The sequence below is a fragment of the Mustela nivalis genome (genome assembly GCF_964662115.1).
Source record: "Mustela nivalis genome assembly, chromosome: 9".
NCBI lineage: Eukaryota > Metazoa > Chordata > Mammalia > Carnivora > Mustelidae > Mustela > Mustela nivalis.
Window position 1 is genome coordinate 28,940,271 of NC_139028.1, and position 15,024 is coordinate 28,955,294.

General features: G+C 55.1%; 1 protein-coding gene across 5 annotated transcripts in view; it reads right to left on the reverse strand.

Moving 5' to 3' along the window:
* Positions 1–308: 308 nt before the first annotated feature.
* The window catches only part of KIRREL3 (kirre like nephrin family adhesion molecule 3), a 546,897-nt gene continuing 532,181 nt past the window's right edge, over positions 309–15,024 (reverse strand). For 2 of the 5 annotated variants that reach the window (XM_082683923.1, XM_082683922.1), the window contains exons 14-18: positions 13,732–13,767; positions 10,193–10,375; positions 8,439–8,548; positions 5,155–5,241; positions 309–4,577 (exon numbers count right to left, since the gene is read on the reverse strand). In XM_082683923.1, the coding sequence (XP_082540049.1) occupies positions 4,134–4,577; positions 5,155–5,241; positions 8,439–8,548; positions 10,193–10,375; positions 13,732–13,767 (860 nt within the window). In that variant the 3' untranslated portion in view covers positions 309–4,133. The remainder of the gene's footprint in view (positions 4,578–5,154; positions 5,242–8,438; positions 8,549–10,192; positions 10,376–13,731; positions 13,768–15,024) is intronic. The other 3 variants (XM_082683925.1, XM_082683924.1, XM_082683926.1) reach the window with 3 other exon arrangements.

A 15,024-nucleotide genomic window follows, 5' to 3' on the forward strand; every position in this document is an offset into this window, starting at 1 on the left:
ACTTTATGACCTAGTTAGAAAGACTGAAACATAAAGGGGTTGGGGAAAAGATGATTGGAGCCTTACTGCTAACAAGAAGTAACCATCAGAGTGAGAGCTCTTTATCAGTGATTCTCAAAGACTGCTGGTAATTTCGATGTTAAAGCTGCAAATAAATGGCTGGTGTGCAGTTACAGCTCCTAAAAACAACTTAGGTTAGAGGTTTTTATAAGACTTTTTGTAAAAGGGAAGTAAAATTTAAGATTTAGCTGAGATGTCCTTCATCTTTAAATAGGCACAGCAAGTGGTATGTTAAATAAAAATCTCTATGCAAATTAAGATCATTTTTATTTAAATTACTTATACTTCTAATTTTAATAAAGAGTTTATTTGGTGGGGAAGCTTCCTAGAGCATCAACTAATGGCAGGACCCCTCCCCCCCCTTGGTCTTTTTTTTTTTTTTCTGGTGCCCTCATAAACCACAAACCACACACATGATACCTGGGCAGAGCTAATGGAACCTGGGGTGTGTACCTTGGGATTTCAGTTCAAATTTCATAATAGCACACGCCTTACACCCCCTGTGTGCCTCCCATGCAGGCGGTGAGAAATGGAATTCTGTTGGCTCCTTTTCTCCTGTTCTGAGACGCCTCCCAAGGACGGCCTCATGTTTATTTTCTTTTCCCCGGGTCCTCTCCACTCCGGAAGCTTAAAGGCAGCTTCGAGGCCTATTACTTTAGAGCCCTTGTTTCAATCATCTTCATCAGAAACGGATTTGCTGCGGTATTCTAGTTCATCATGTGAGAGTGCTTCCTGTTCCATGAAAGTCGAAGAGGTACTGGAAATGACCCTGGGCTTTCCAGACTGATAGCGAGCCTGAGAATCAGAAACCGGGCTCCCATCCAGGGACTGGGAGCCAATAATGAATTTTAAAGCTATCAGAAAACTGGATACTGGTCTTGGTGGAAGTGGTGGGGGTGCCTGGATACACAGAATAGCTTTGTTTTCCGGGAGTGCGGGCTTTCCAGGTCGTCTGGGGACTGGAGGTGGAGGACGCCAGTCCCTTCCTAACGGAGCCGTGGTCTCTCCTTGCTTAGCATGCCCCCCACCCCCACCTCGGGGTGGGAGCCAGCAGGTGGCCTTTACCATCGGCCATTTTCATCATATTCTAGGATGACAGTGGCCTTGAGTTTGTGCTTTGGATGGAGACATTTTACAGGGGAGCTCATGTGTGTATAACAAGTTTGCCACTTGTTAGCCCTGTGACCTTGGGCAAAACTGGCTTCTTGAATGAAGCCACATGCCCTCGTCTGTAAAATGGTGATCCTTTATGAAGGTTAAATAAGATTACAAATGTAGAGTGCTCATTTTAGTTCCTTTGAAATTACCTACAGGAGAACCCACGGCCCCCCTCTGCCTCCAAACCTTTTTTAACCCTTCCCTTTACCAGTTGTTTGTGCCCTCACTGTTCTGCGAGAAGGAAATAGGGCTGGGGACAACCTAGGCGGGGACGGAGTGCAGTCTAGGCTCCTTCTCAAGACCTCAACCTTCCAGAAGCCTTCCGATGTTGCTAATATCCCCCCTCTCTGTTCTTCTCTTTTGCCAAGATCTTACTTGGGACCTCCTATCCCTTCAGTCGTTTTTTGCTGGATTCGTGCATTGGAGAGAGCTCGTGGGGTTGGGCCCTGCGTGGCCAGGTGTTGGTAGCACAGCCCCTGCTCTTTGCTTACTGCCATGATAGTTCACATCCTTATCCTGACTGCGTGAAGCTCGAGAGGGAGAGAGCTCCTTCCATTCTACGGGAGAACAGAGTTCTCACTTGATCTTCTGGTTATGCTGTCATGACCTGAGATTCCAGGAAAGAATGGGTGGAGACCCTTTTATGAGAACTACGTATGCGTATGTGACTGGGGCAAGGGGTAAGGGACAAGGGAGGTGTGGTGGAAATTAGGAGGCAGGTGTCACCCTCCTCTGAGGTGGGGAAGGCTGGGAGGAATTAATGGACTCATCTTTTGAGTCCTCCTCGTGACTCACAGCACACCACCTTGCATCTGTCTTAGATCCTTGTTCCTTGCTGGTGGAAGCAAAACATGTACAGGAAAGAAGCAGCCTTGTCAAGGTTGACCTAGAGAGCACAGGGACCAATATCCTGGCATTTGTGTGGGGCCAGAACGGCACTAGGAGCTGGATGTAGACTGGGATATACATTTACATTTCTTATCAGTTTCTACTCTCTTGGGCATGGGGGCTGCAAAGGAAGTTATCTAGGGAACTGGGGAGTTTTGAGGCAATGGGAAATATGGTAGAAGGAGGACATTCTTCTGGGAGAGGGAGTTAGGAAGGTTATGTATAGAATCTGTGGTTGGGGCCATCGAAGGAATCAGTACATATGGAAAGAAGGACAGACTTTTGAGTACAGGTTCCTCTGACGGGGAAGGATTACTGGGGAAGCTTGGACAAGAAGGGTTCTAACCTAGGAGGGACCTCCAACCTTAAGGACACTCTGCGTTTTCCAAAGCTCCCTTTGGATCCTGCCACTCTGTCAACATTCTAACTTGCCCCTATCTGTCCATCCCATCTGGTCTGCCATCACTACCTGGAGTCTTCCGTTCAAACAAGGCCATTCAGATATTAATTAAAACTCAGAGTGTTAGGGAGTTCCATGGCATAGGCTCTTTGAAGAGAGCCTTTTGCCCTGAACCCCTGACATAAGGAACTTTCCTTGTAGAACATCACCAAGAGAAAGGCCTAGAATGACCCCTCCAAAGCCCAGTACGACCACATTGCCTCTACGCTGTATTTGGCATGGGTCCTGCCTTTGCCCACTGTCTGGGGAGGGAGCCTGCCTGTGGGTACGGTTAATACCAGAATCATCACCTGCTTTCATTATCTAGGACAACTGAATCAAAGGGCAAAGAACCTCGTGTTTCCAGATCATACTCGGAGCCCTTGACCTCTTCCCTCGGCTCTGCAGGAACAAAAGGACGGAACGGATATGGTGGTGTAACGGCCCTAACATTTATTTTCAGGTGGTGAGTGGTGGGGGGGCGGTGATGTGTAGATGGACTTTCTCTCTTGCCAGTGGAGCCCTACTGAAGGCAGGACCATCGTTCCTTGTGTGGATCTTGGCCCCTGGAGATTCAGCAGCTGAGAAGCAAGTCTCATCATTTTAAGGACCTGACCTCTAGTCCCCTTAAGCCCTACGTGCTCCAGGACACGCTCTCTGCAATGACAGTTGGAAGAACCCCGGCCCAGAGAAGCTCTCACACTTCTTCTATTAACTCTGACTGTGCTGCAGGGGAGGAAGGCAGTACAGGAAGTAGGGGTGGGCGGGGAGCCTCTGAACAGCACAGCCTGGTGAGGGGAGTGGGGGGCAAGTTTCCCCAGGTGCGCCTGCCCGTGTTCCCTCCTGCCTCTCCCTCTTCCTCCCAGGACATCTGTCCCTGAAAGGGCCAGTCCCACCTCAGAGTTCAGAGGCCTCAAGTCCAAGGACAGAGCTGCAAGAATATGGACACAAAACACCTAACAAATTGGGGTGGGCTCACGGTCAGTGTGGTGGGAGAGATGCTCCGAGGCCCTTTCTGGCTTCTGAGCATCCAGGGTCTGGGCTCTGAGCAGCAGGGGGCGCTGGGGGGGGGTCGAGGGGGGAAGCTCAGTGCTGGAAAGCGCTTCACCACCCCTCACCCCAGGATTGTGGAGGAGCAACAGGCACAGGGGAGGGCTGTGGGCAGCAAGGGGGTAGAGCTCACAGGGAGGCCGGAGAGTGGACGGCAGTTTCATGAAAGCCAAGTTCTAGCTGCCTCGAGCGCCTGTAGTGGGGGTGGGGGTGGGCCTCCAGGAAAGGGCTGGGACTGGAGTGTCCAGCACAGAGCACAGCACAGCACTCAGCTGCATCCTCGAACCGCGACCCCGCCCGCCCGCCTGGCACGCGGCAGCTGGGGATCTGGGGATCGGGGTTTGTGCTTGATCAGGGCTTCGGAGGAGGGCGGTGGTGAGGCCCTCCGGGGGGCGGGGGGGTTATCCTGGAGGCAGCCTGTTCTGGGGTCCGCTGCAACACACCCACAGTCAATGGAGAGCCAGTACGAGGCACGACCCTGTTTTCCCCCACCCCACCCCCCGCCCCTGCAGCCCTCCCCAGCCGGGGTTTGGGATCCTCAGACGTGAGTCTGCATCCGCCGCTGCAGGGGTCGGCTGGGGTCGGAGTTCTGGGAAGAGGACTGCGAGTGGTGGGAGGAGGAGGCAGAGGCCTTGCTGGCCTTGTCGAACTGCACGTAGCCGTCCTGCTTGCCGCTGCTGCTGACGCTGCTGTCACACTGCGTGTCCAGGAAGGAGCTGCTGTCGCTGAGGGAGCCCCGCTGGAACTCCCGCTCGCACAGCTCGATGGACGAGCTGCCCATGCCCAGCACGAACCTCTGCCCGTAGTCGTAGAGGCGGCCCTGGCCGCTCAGGGTGCTGTAGATGTTGGTGAAGGACATCCCCGTGGGCACGCGCTGCTTGCCAGCGGGGCGCAGGTCCGGCTGGCAGCTGCTCAGCGAGATGGTGGGGGTCGAGTGGTGCTCTTTGAAGGTGTTGACACTGTAGTAGCCGTTGGTGGGGTCCTGGGAGGGGGCCGGAGCGACAGCAGCGTCACCGGGCGGGCACAGCCTGGCGCCCACCACGGCCGGGCCTTTCTAGGCCCAGCCTGTCCTCCCCGACCCAGGGAGGGCTGGGGAGACACGGGTGGAAGGAAGGGGACAGCTGGGGACACAGCGGTGCGGGTGGAACCTGCAGCTGGGTGGGGGTGGGGTGGGGAGGAGACGGGCCATGGGGAGGCGAGATCCCGACGGGATGCGACAGGGGGCGCTCCAAGGGCGACGGGTCGCTAGGTCCTGAGGGTGCAAAGCCCGCTGAGAAGCCGACTTGAAGGGTTTTTTGTTTTTGTCCAGAACAGGGATAGTTAATTTAAAAAACTGTGCTTGTGAGGAAGCCGTGGGAGAGGAGGACAGTGAGACCTCAGCCTTCCCTCTCTCCTGGGGCAGAGGAGCCACCCATCTCAGGGAGAGAACATGCACCTGTGCTCCAGGTGACCTCCCGCCTCCTGGTTCCTGGTTATTGTTTGTCTGGATCTGGGGCTTAGGCGTCAGAGCTGAAGACAGAATCCCACAGCCGGAAGTTATAACCTGTGGCTAGTCTTACCTTCAGGTTCTGAAACTCCTTCTCCTCTTCTTTGAGAACCTCGAGCTGCTTCAGTACTGAGTCTTGTTGGAATTCACCCCGGTCCATCTACAACCCAAAAATGGCTGCTCAGTGGATTGGATGTGGGCTAAGCGTCCAGGAGAAGATAGAGGAATGAACTCAAAAGAAGCCTGCCTCTGTGCCTCCCCCTGCCCCCCTCCTCTCACTGCCTGGTCCGTGGAAGGCAGGTAGAGGAGTGGGGGGAGAGTCCAGATGTCCTCATTGTTCCCGGACACCTGTCCTGAGAGACAGGGAGAGACAGGAGGAGCGGGGGGGGAGGGGTGGGGGGGGGTGGGGTGGTGAGGGGAGGGGCAGTTTGCTAAGACCACGCTTTTTCCCTTGGGCTAGGGCATCCCCTCTAGAGGTCTCACTTGGGAGGAGTCAATTTCATTCATTGAGCATTTACCGAATTTCAGGCAGGCATAGGCACATCGAGGGTCGTTAGATACAGTGGTACACCACAGGGAGCTGGGTCTGTAGATAAATAGTTATGGAACCTCTGGGTTCAGAGGGCACAGGCTGGGGTCCCAGCAGGGCAGCTCATCACCCAGTGCTAGGCTCAGGGAAGGTCTCAGGAAAGAATCACCATGCAGGCCTACCTGTGAGATGCTCCCAACAGGGGCCACACCTGTTATTATAGCAATGACTTTGATGTGCCAAACGTTATCTTCCTAAGTCAAAGGATCACTTCTAGCTTCTCTTTAGGTCCCCGCAGGCCTGGCACAGCACTTTGTCTATTGTGGTCATGACCAAAATGCTTTGGGGGTAAAATCACAGGTAACTGATTTGATTTGTCCTGCCTAGCCCAGTGCCTGAGAGACCATAGGGCTGTCACAAATGTTACGTTTGTGTTGCAGGATGAATGGAAGGGCATAGCTCTCGATCACTGAATATGAAAATAACAGTTAGATGGAAGGTGGAAAATCACGCATGCTTGGCCCACGGTGGGTACATAAATATGGAGGACCATGGTGACGTTTATCCTTTGGCACAAAGATGCTTCCCGGGTGTCACTTCTGCATATGACATGATCTCCCACCCACTGTCTGAGCTGGGATGTTTCTTCTCCCTTGTGAAACATCTGTCTTGGTCTCTTTTTGGAGCCTCATGGCATCAGCCAGAGGGTTTCCGTTCTGTTTCGCCCTCGCTGATGCTGCTTATTTCATTTTCCAGTGGATGCTGTGGGTCAGCCTGGATCGGAGGGCTTTCCCACCAGATTCGACTTCTAAGCCTACCTCTCATCAACATTGGGGCTTTACAGGGGCCAGAGGATGGGGGGCGTGTGTTGGGGAGGGGAGGCTCTCAGTAGGTCCCTCTGCCAAAGTCCCTCCCGCCACCCAACCATACACACCCTCTTAACTGACTACTGAGTGACCCCCACTCTTTCTCAAAGTTTGGATTGCAGGGTGTGGAGGCATTCTGAGGCAATCAGGATGTCCCCATGGAAGGGAATTCAAGGTCCTGTTTGGGAGGAAGGACAGGCCAGGATGCTTCACACCAGCCTTGATGAAGCTTATCTACAGAGACATCCATTGCTTCTTGCATGATCAAGGCTCTGGCTTCCATGCCTGTAAGATTAATTGCTCCCCTGGGTTAGACACTGGTATTTGGCCTAGGGAAACAGACACACACAGATTTGGGAGCGTGTCCTTCTGGAACTTTGAGTTAATTGGTGATCTGACGTCTAATCCGAGCAATGCAATAAAAGAGAAGCGTGCAACGTGTTTGAGGAGAGCAGGAAGTGTGCAGCTCTGCCAGCAGTGGGGGGTGAGGGTGTGGGGGGCGGACAAACATGGACAGCTATGGAGGAAGTGACGTTTGAGCTGAGTCTCCTAGAAGAATGTGAAATTCAACAAGCAAAATCAACAGGCAGTGGTAACAGCCTGTATAAAGCCTCGAGGTATAAAAGACTCAAAAGCCAGAACAGCAAGTTTTTGGGGTGTCTGTAGGCCCAGGTGCATTTTGTAGGAAGATGAAGTTGGAAGGGCCAGCAGCTGCCTCTCAGTGATGGGCCTGATGACATGCTTGGTGGTTGGACTTTAGTAGACGGAGCGGGGCGGGGGATGGGGAGGCGGGCATTGAGGAATATTAAGTAGGATAGTAACAGGATAGGTACTGTGCTCTAGAAGGACCCTTTCTGTGGGACTCGGGAGGGTGGATTGAATAAGGTGGTTTAAAAAAAAAGAAGGTGGTGAGACCACTAGGCTGTCGTCCTAGTCCAAGGAGCCACAATAAGGCTCCAATAGGGCAGTCATAAGGGGACTGGGGCAAGGGTGCACATTTGAGAAGGTTTTTGCAGTACAATTGGAAGGACCAGAGAATGAGATTTGGAAAGAAAAAGACCAGTGAGGGAAATGTCAGTTCAACTCAATAACCTTGGTGAACCTCCACCAGCGAGGCTCCGGGGACATGGGGCTGAACAAGGCAGCTCGCTCACCATCTAGTGGAGACAGATAAGGGAACGGGTGATTTCACAGCAACACAGAGGCCAACATTTCCTGAGCACTTACTATGTTCCACAGGCTTCAAGCCCTTTATGGGTTTCCTCATTCACCATGGCCCTGTGCACTATGACTTTCATCCCTGCTTCACAGGTGGGGAGACTGAAGCACAGAGAGGCCCGTGCTCCACACCCCGGGGCTTGCTGCTGTTCCTCCTACATATTTAAGCCATGACCCAGTATGTACTAGAGATTTTCAGCACAGTTTTCCAGGTTCCTGCTTGTAAAAAGCTGGGTGGATTATGGTCTATGAACAGGAATCAGGAAGAGGAGGGGCAGGCTTATGTTTGCTGAAAAAGTTACGAGTTTGCTTCTGGTAAGCACTCTGGTTTCTGAAGAAGAACTTGTGTTTCTTGCAGACTTTTGGGGGCTCGGAAGGGGGAGGGGCAGGACATATCCGGACACTCTAGCATGTTCAGTATAATCATGTACTGAGTGACGACATATCAGACATATCATGGCACGTTATACGTGTCTTGTCTCTCTACTGAACAGGTTCTTTGAAAGCTGGGATGGCATCTTAGATGGCTTTGAGTCTCCAGGACATCAAGAGCAATGCAGCAGACAGACAAGAACTCTTGGAGGCACCCAAGGTTCAGTTGGTGCCTGACCTATTATGGGGGAAGGGCACATCCTGAGTGATGCTCTAATTCTCGGGAGCTTCCAGGCCGCCAAGAAGCCTCTGGAACCGGGAACTTTGGGGCACAGAGGTCAGGATGGGGTGGGGATAAGACGGCATTCTCACCATCAGCTGCTTGATGGTGGGATGTTCTTCTGCCTCCCGGCCGGAGGCAGGCTCCTTGTGGACAATCTCCACTCGGATGTCATTCTTGGCCGACACAACCCCTTTGAGATCTGGATGTGAAATAGGAAAGCACAGATGACAGGTTTAGTCCTCATCCTCAGGCGTCAGGGCCTGAAGTGTCACTCCCACCCCCGCCCCCACCGCTGTCCCCAGGGCTCACCCTCCAGCCCCTGAACTCAGTAGTAGCTTCCAGGTCATCCCCACCGCACCTCCCGCCCCACTGGGACACCTGTCTGGATGTGCTGTGGGCTGTTGGGGCTTCAGCTCTCTTTCTCTGGGGGCCGTGTTAGGAGCAGGCTGGCCTTCCACTGCTGCCACCCTGCCTTGAGTGGCCACCCTTGTCCATTTGTCTGCCTTACAGAGCTAGGTCTTTTCTGTCCTTCTTCCAGAGGTCTTCCGTGGCCCACTCTACCGGGCTCTTCTGTCTCCATTCGGAGAATCACTAATCTTACTGTCACAAGGGGTCTCAGGTTCCCAGGGTCCACCCCCCACCCAAACCAGTCACATCCCCGCATGTGGCGGTCCAGCTCTCAGGTCACGGCTTCCGTGGTGAAGACTTCACAGCCTCTGGGGAGGCAGCCGATTTACAGTCAGGGAGCTCTGTTGGAAGACTCTTGCTAAAATGTGCCCCCCTCTGATTTCCCCTGAGAGGCTGCTGGAGGAGCTTCCAAGACCACATCACTGGGGGCAGGCAAGACAGCCACGGCTGTTAGGCTTTGAGTGGAGGGAACCTAGCAGGGCACATCCCGCTTTCTTCTTTTTCTTTTCTTTTCTTTCTTTCTTTCCTTTTTTTTTTTTTTTAAGATTTTATTTATTTGACAGAGAGAGAGATTACAAGCAGGCAGAGAGGCAGAGGCAGGCAGAGAGAGAGGGGGGAAGCAAGCTCCCTGCTGAGCAGAGAGCCTAATGCGGAGCTCAGTCCCAGGACCCTGGAATCATGACCTGAGCTGAAGGCAGAGCTTAACCCACTGAGCGACCCAGGGGCCCCCGCTTTCTTCTACAGATCCAAGTGGAGGAGGGAGTCGGCTTCCTCTGGTTATTCATGTAGTGCCTTAGGATCATCGAGGGTTAGAGCCAGCGGGTTCCTAAAAGTCTCATCATGCAAAGCCTTACTATTACACACAGGGAAACTGAGGCCTAGAATAGTTGTGGCCTGCCCAGGCACACGTGACAGAAAAAGGTAGGGCTAGAATCCTGTGCCTCCATTGGTTTCCTCCACTCAGTCATCTCATTTCATACTTCCGCCCATCTGTGTTTGACACATAAGGTCAGAGCTGCACTCGGGATGAAACTCCAGGCATACGTGGTTCCTCAAGAGGGTAGGAACGCCAGAATTTTACGGCTAGTGACCGCAGACCTTTAAAGGCTTCACAAAGGGATTCCTCAAATGCTTTCCCCTCCACCCCGTGTAGATGGCCTGCTTTTCTGGTTAGACTAGCAGAACCTGGAGGGCAAGGATCAAGTCACCTCTCCCCTAACCCCCTCCCAGGGTTCTCTACGGTTGGATACAGCCATAGGTGTTCAATCCCCAGTGCTGGCCAAGTTCAGGTCAGTCCAGTTCCATGTCGGCCGAGTGCCCGCTACGTGCCGGACACTACCCACAGCACGGCGCGTAAGCTGATGCCCAAGACCCATCCCTACCCCAGCAGCTCACAGCACGGTTAGGGTCCCCTGCTCAGGGCGCTCCTGCTTACTTGCTCTCCGGAGCAGTCTAAGCCTGGCCTTTTTCTCTGTCCCCCTCCCTGAGATCCCGGGTCTCCCTCCCGTACTTCTCTGGGAGCGGGCACAGCAGAAGGCCACAATGGTTGCCATAAGGACGAGGAAGGCCACGCCAGCTCCTACGGCCACCCCGATGATGACGGCCATCGGCACAGACTCTGTGGGAGAGAAGCAGGCACAGCCCGTGAGAAATCGGGGACAGCCCACTCTCCCCACCAGGGCCTTACCCAGTTTCCTCGGGTGAAGCCTCTGCCGGGGGGGGTGGGGGGCAGACTCCTGCACTCAGGCCCTCCTGGGAAGTGCCTTCAGGGGGGCCTGGGGGGGCCCAGGCAGAGTCCAACAGGGGTCAGGTCCAGTGGGACTCGGGATGGAGGAGGGGGTGGGAGGGACCGGGGAAGAGGGGAGCAGTGGTGGGTTGGGAGGGAGGCGAGCAGACACAGGGAACGGGGAGCCAAGGCTGGTGTATCATTTAGCTCCCTTCTGCACTAAACCAGGAACAGTCTATCATGTAGTGGCTGGAGAGTAGAAAGTCCTGGTTTTTTTTTGTTTTTTTTTTTTTTTAATGACTATGGTCACTTCCCTTGTTTGCCTGGTTTGTGCTCTCCTACTCTTCCCGTTCCCAGGAATAGAGGGTGGACAGGAACCACCAGCTTCTTGGGCCTGAGGCCTCACGGGCCTGCTGGGCATCAGAGTAGCAGCTGCCAGAGGCCCAAGGTGCAAGGATGGGGGGTGGTCAGGGTCTCAGCTCCCCCCACCTCTCTAAGGAGAAATGCTTCTTTTTCTGAGCCCCCCACCCCCAGCCCTGCTCCTTCTCCTCCCCCGCCAGTCCCCAGGCATCCTGGTAGCCCTCCCTGCCAGAGGCCCAGAACTGCAAATATCCAAGCCCGCATTCCCTGCTGACTTTATCTATTTGGTGCCCTAGCCTGGCGGAGATGTGGATGGAGAGGGTCTGTGGGGGGCGGGTGTGCTCTTCCAGACAGCCCTGGCCCTTCTGTGGCTGCCTATGGGCTGGAACACAGGATTTGGAGCCCTGAATAGCCCACTGGGAATAGAATTACAAAACTGGGGTGCAGGGAGGTCTTACAGGCCCACTGGGTGCAAGCCTCCCATTTACAGATGGAAACACTGAGGTCCAGAGAGGTTTCATGACTCGGTCAAGGACACACAGCTGCAGAAGGCCAGGGCAAATGCACGCCTCGTCTTGCTCTCCCGCTCCTTCTGCTGCATCACACAACATCCTCCACAGTTCACGTGCCCCGGACAGCCCAGATCCTAGCCCCTGTTCTGAGCAGCTTATCTCACCTCTCTTAACTCTAAAATGGGATCCTTACGTGTCCACCTTGGGTTGGTTACAGGGGTTTTGATGTGTGAATGGCAAGGAAAGGCCTTGAAACTGAGCCAGCCCTCGTCAAGTGTTTGTTCCCGTTTCTCGAGGGGTACAAGAAACGTAGCGAGGTCAGAACCTTGAGTAGGAAGAAAATTCCTTCTAGAGCCTGAGCTCCCTGCCCCCTAACCTGCCCCACATTGTTAGTGTGGGATGTCTGGGGCTTTGTCTTGGGGCTGTGGGTTAGCCTCTCATTGCTGTTCTTCGCTTTAAATCGAGGAAGAGAGGAAGAACCCCTCCAACCCTGGCCCCTGGAGGAGCAGCTGGGTGGTGGGTGCCCCCCTCCCAGGAGGAGCAGGCACCTGGGGCACATATTGGTGGTGGTTAGGCTGGATGTGGACAACAGGGCACTCTTCACAGGCCTGCTGGTGGCTGAGACCACTGTGAGGGTGGCAGGAGAGGGGACAGGAGAAGGGGAGTGTGGAGAACACTCAGGGATTAAAAATGGGAGGTGCCTAGGTTGGTGTCAACAGTCAGGAGTGACAAAGGGGACCTGTCCTCAGTGGACCTCAGTCAGACCCGTGAGCTTGCTTTGGTACATAGATGATTTCTGTCTTTGGGTTTTAATTCTGTTAGGTAAGGAAAATGGCTTTGGAAGCTCATTGGTTCTGTGGTTTTGAATTTTATTCATTAGGGTTCGATTTGGTTCCTCCTTGATTCCTAGTAGGTCTCCTTGGAAAAATTCGAGTCTTATCTTAGCGAGCTCAAAGCCAAAGGATGAGGGTGGGAGGACCCTTAAGCTCTCCAGACCTCGATGTCTCTCCTGTTTCCCTAGAGGACCAGGCGACGGGATCTAAGGTGACTTCTGACTCTGGCATCCTGTGAGGCCACAATTCCTTCCGTTGTTAAAGGACACGGTCTTATGTGGAGAACTGTCTCCAGTGGGCAAGTGGGGGCAGGGAGAGAGGGTCTGCTGGGGACAGGGGGACCACTGGGGTGGCAGGCCTTCTGCAGCCCACTATGTGGGCTGGCTGAGGCTGCCTGGGCAGGCTGTCCCACTGGATGTTCCAGTGGAGAGGGGCTGGAGGAAGGGGCTGTCCTCCTGCTCAGCCTCCCCTGCTCCCAAGGAGGGGAACTAGGCGCGAGGAGTCTCAGCCAGGAAGGAAGGTGTCAGGGAGCTGCCGATGAGTGTGTACAGACAGGTGACATGGAGACAGGAAGGGGACACCACTTCCAGCACCAGGGGTGGCTCCAAGGGAGAAAACCCGCAGGAATCCGAAGCTGTCTGGACTGCCTCTGGGAGCTTGCCTGTGCCCCTTTGGTGCTCTTAAAGGGGCATATCCACCCAGAAAGGAGGGTGTGTGGCCCCCCCAAGGAGCTTGATGCAAGAACTGGAGAGCCCTACTTCCTTCAGGGTCACTGTGGCAGAGGACCCCCACATCTTCCTCATGGGGCTGGTGGGCCCCAGGGAGTCTGGCTTGCCAAGTCCTGATTCTTTTTTGGGGTTTCTGCTTGGAGAGTGGAGGCAATTGTCTCATGTGGGGTCCTAAAACGGAGCAACTCAACCCTGGGAGCCCGAGGACCCCCTTGCTGCTGAGCCCCTGGGGAGGGAGGCACTGCCCAGCAGCCTCAGTCCGATGAGTGGCCGGAGGACACTTCAGTGGGGGAAAGGCAGGCAGGGAGGTGGGGGAGTGGGCGGGGAGGAAGCAGCAGGAGCAGAAAGCATGGATTAGCATGGATTATGCAGGCCCCGGGGCTGGGAGGCCCTGGCTTCCCGGGAAGCATGGTGGCCAAGCTGGTGATGATGTTGGGAAGAGGGAAGAGGCGGGAGAGCCTGGAAACAGAGGGAGGCCAGGCCAAGGGCAAGCTGACCCCAGAGGGGAGGACCCAGGGTTTCCAAAGAGCCAGGATGGGAGGAACAGAGGGGGGTAGTGGAGCCAGTGTCCAGGGCTGCAAGTAGCCTGTGGGCTCTGGTGGTGAGGACAGGAGATAGTTCTCCGGGGTCTCTAGACCGGAGCTGGCTGGGAGTCCCTCTCCCTGCTCTGGCTGCACTAAGGCCTGGAGACGGGGGTGGGGGCAGAAAAGTTAGTGGCCTGCACAGGGCCTCCCTACCCCTTTAGGGTCCCTCCCCCGCTAGCCCAGAGGTCCCTTCCTCCCAGCCCGGGGGAGTTCTCATGTCTCCTTCCGTACCTGCTTCCAGCCCGGCTCCCGACTTCATTTCCGAACCTGTTTGGAAATAAAGCAAGCGTCCACAGCCAGGGCCTGGCTGGCCAGGGTGGGGTGGGCCTGGGGCCGGCCACCTGGTGGGGATCGGGATGAGGGGCTCCCTCCTCTCTCATGTTTCCGGGACCACCCAGCAGACCCAGGCTAGCTGAACTGAACTGGGCGTTCCTTCAGACTTACTTAGAAGAGACGCCAGAAGGGGTAGGGACCAGAGAGAAGTCAAGGCTTGGAGGGGGAGGTGTCTGGAGAGGTTGGGGGGAGAACACTAAGGGGAGGGCATGGGGGTGGGGGCACTCAGGGGAAGACATGGAGGGCAAGCAACGGGTGACCGGGAGGGTTTAGGATGATGTGTGGATGACAGTATGCAGATTATGTGCGAAGCATTATGCAAAGCAGCATTATTAGTGAAGAGGTGTAGGGAGACACTGACCCACAGGGTAGCGCTGAGGTCCGAGGGGTCTGGCGGAGACTACCTGCTCGGCCCAGAATCTCTTGCTGGGCCCTGACAGTCTGTGGGTGAGCCTTCGTCTTGGAGGGGTCGGACACTGCCAGGGCTGAGGAGCCTGGACTGCTCTGTCTGCTGTAGACTGAGCACCCTCCCCCTCACCCCCACTCCGACCGGCAAAGGGGCAAGGTCTGCTGCCCATTTCAGGCCCCGTGTGCTGCTGGCTCTCCCCGAGCATCTCAGAAGCACCCCGCTGTGCCCCTCTGAGGCTCCCACCCTGTGGTCCGAGTGAAATCTTAAAGCAGAGGCCAGAGTTCTCAGCATCTCTCTGATCAGGAGCTGGGCAGTCTGTACCTGGGGATCATGGGGCCGGGGGGGGGGGTGAGGGGTGGGGGGAATGAGCCTTTCTTCCCCCACCTCCTCGCCTGCCCGGCAGCTCTGAGCCCTCCTGCCCAGCGCTGCCCTCTGGCTGGCATCCCCTTCAGAGCACAGTTGTCTGTATGTCTTCTACATTCCTGGAGGAACTGCAGGTGAGCTGAACCTGACCCCCATGCCCCAGGGGTTGGGGCAGCTCAAGGGCTACCCCTTAGCTTAGCAGGGGCACCCGCTGGGGGACTCTTGGGGAACAGGACTGAATTATTGTCTTCACGGGCCTGGGCCAGGCTCCCCAACACATTCATCCTGGTGTACCCCCACTGGAATGCTCCTCAGTGGGTGACACCCCCCCGAGGACACTAGGGAAATGCCAAGTGCACAGAAGCCAGGGCCCTTAGAAGCTCCTGGAAGGCTCATCACGGCCATCAGCTTGCCTTGCT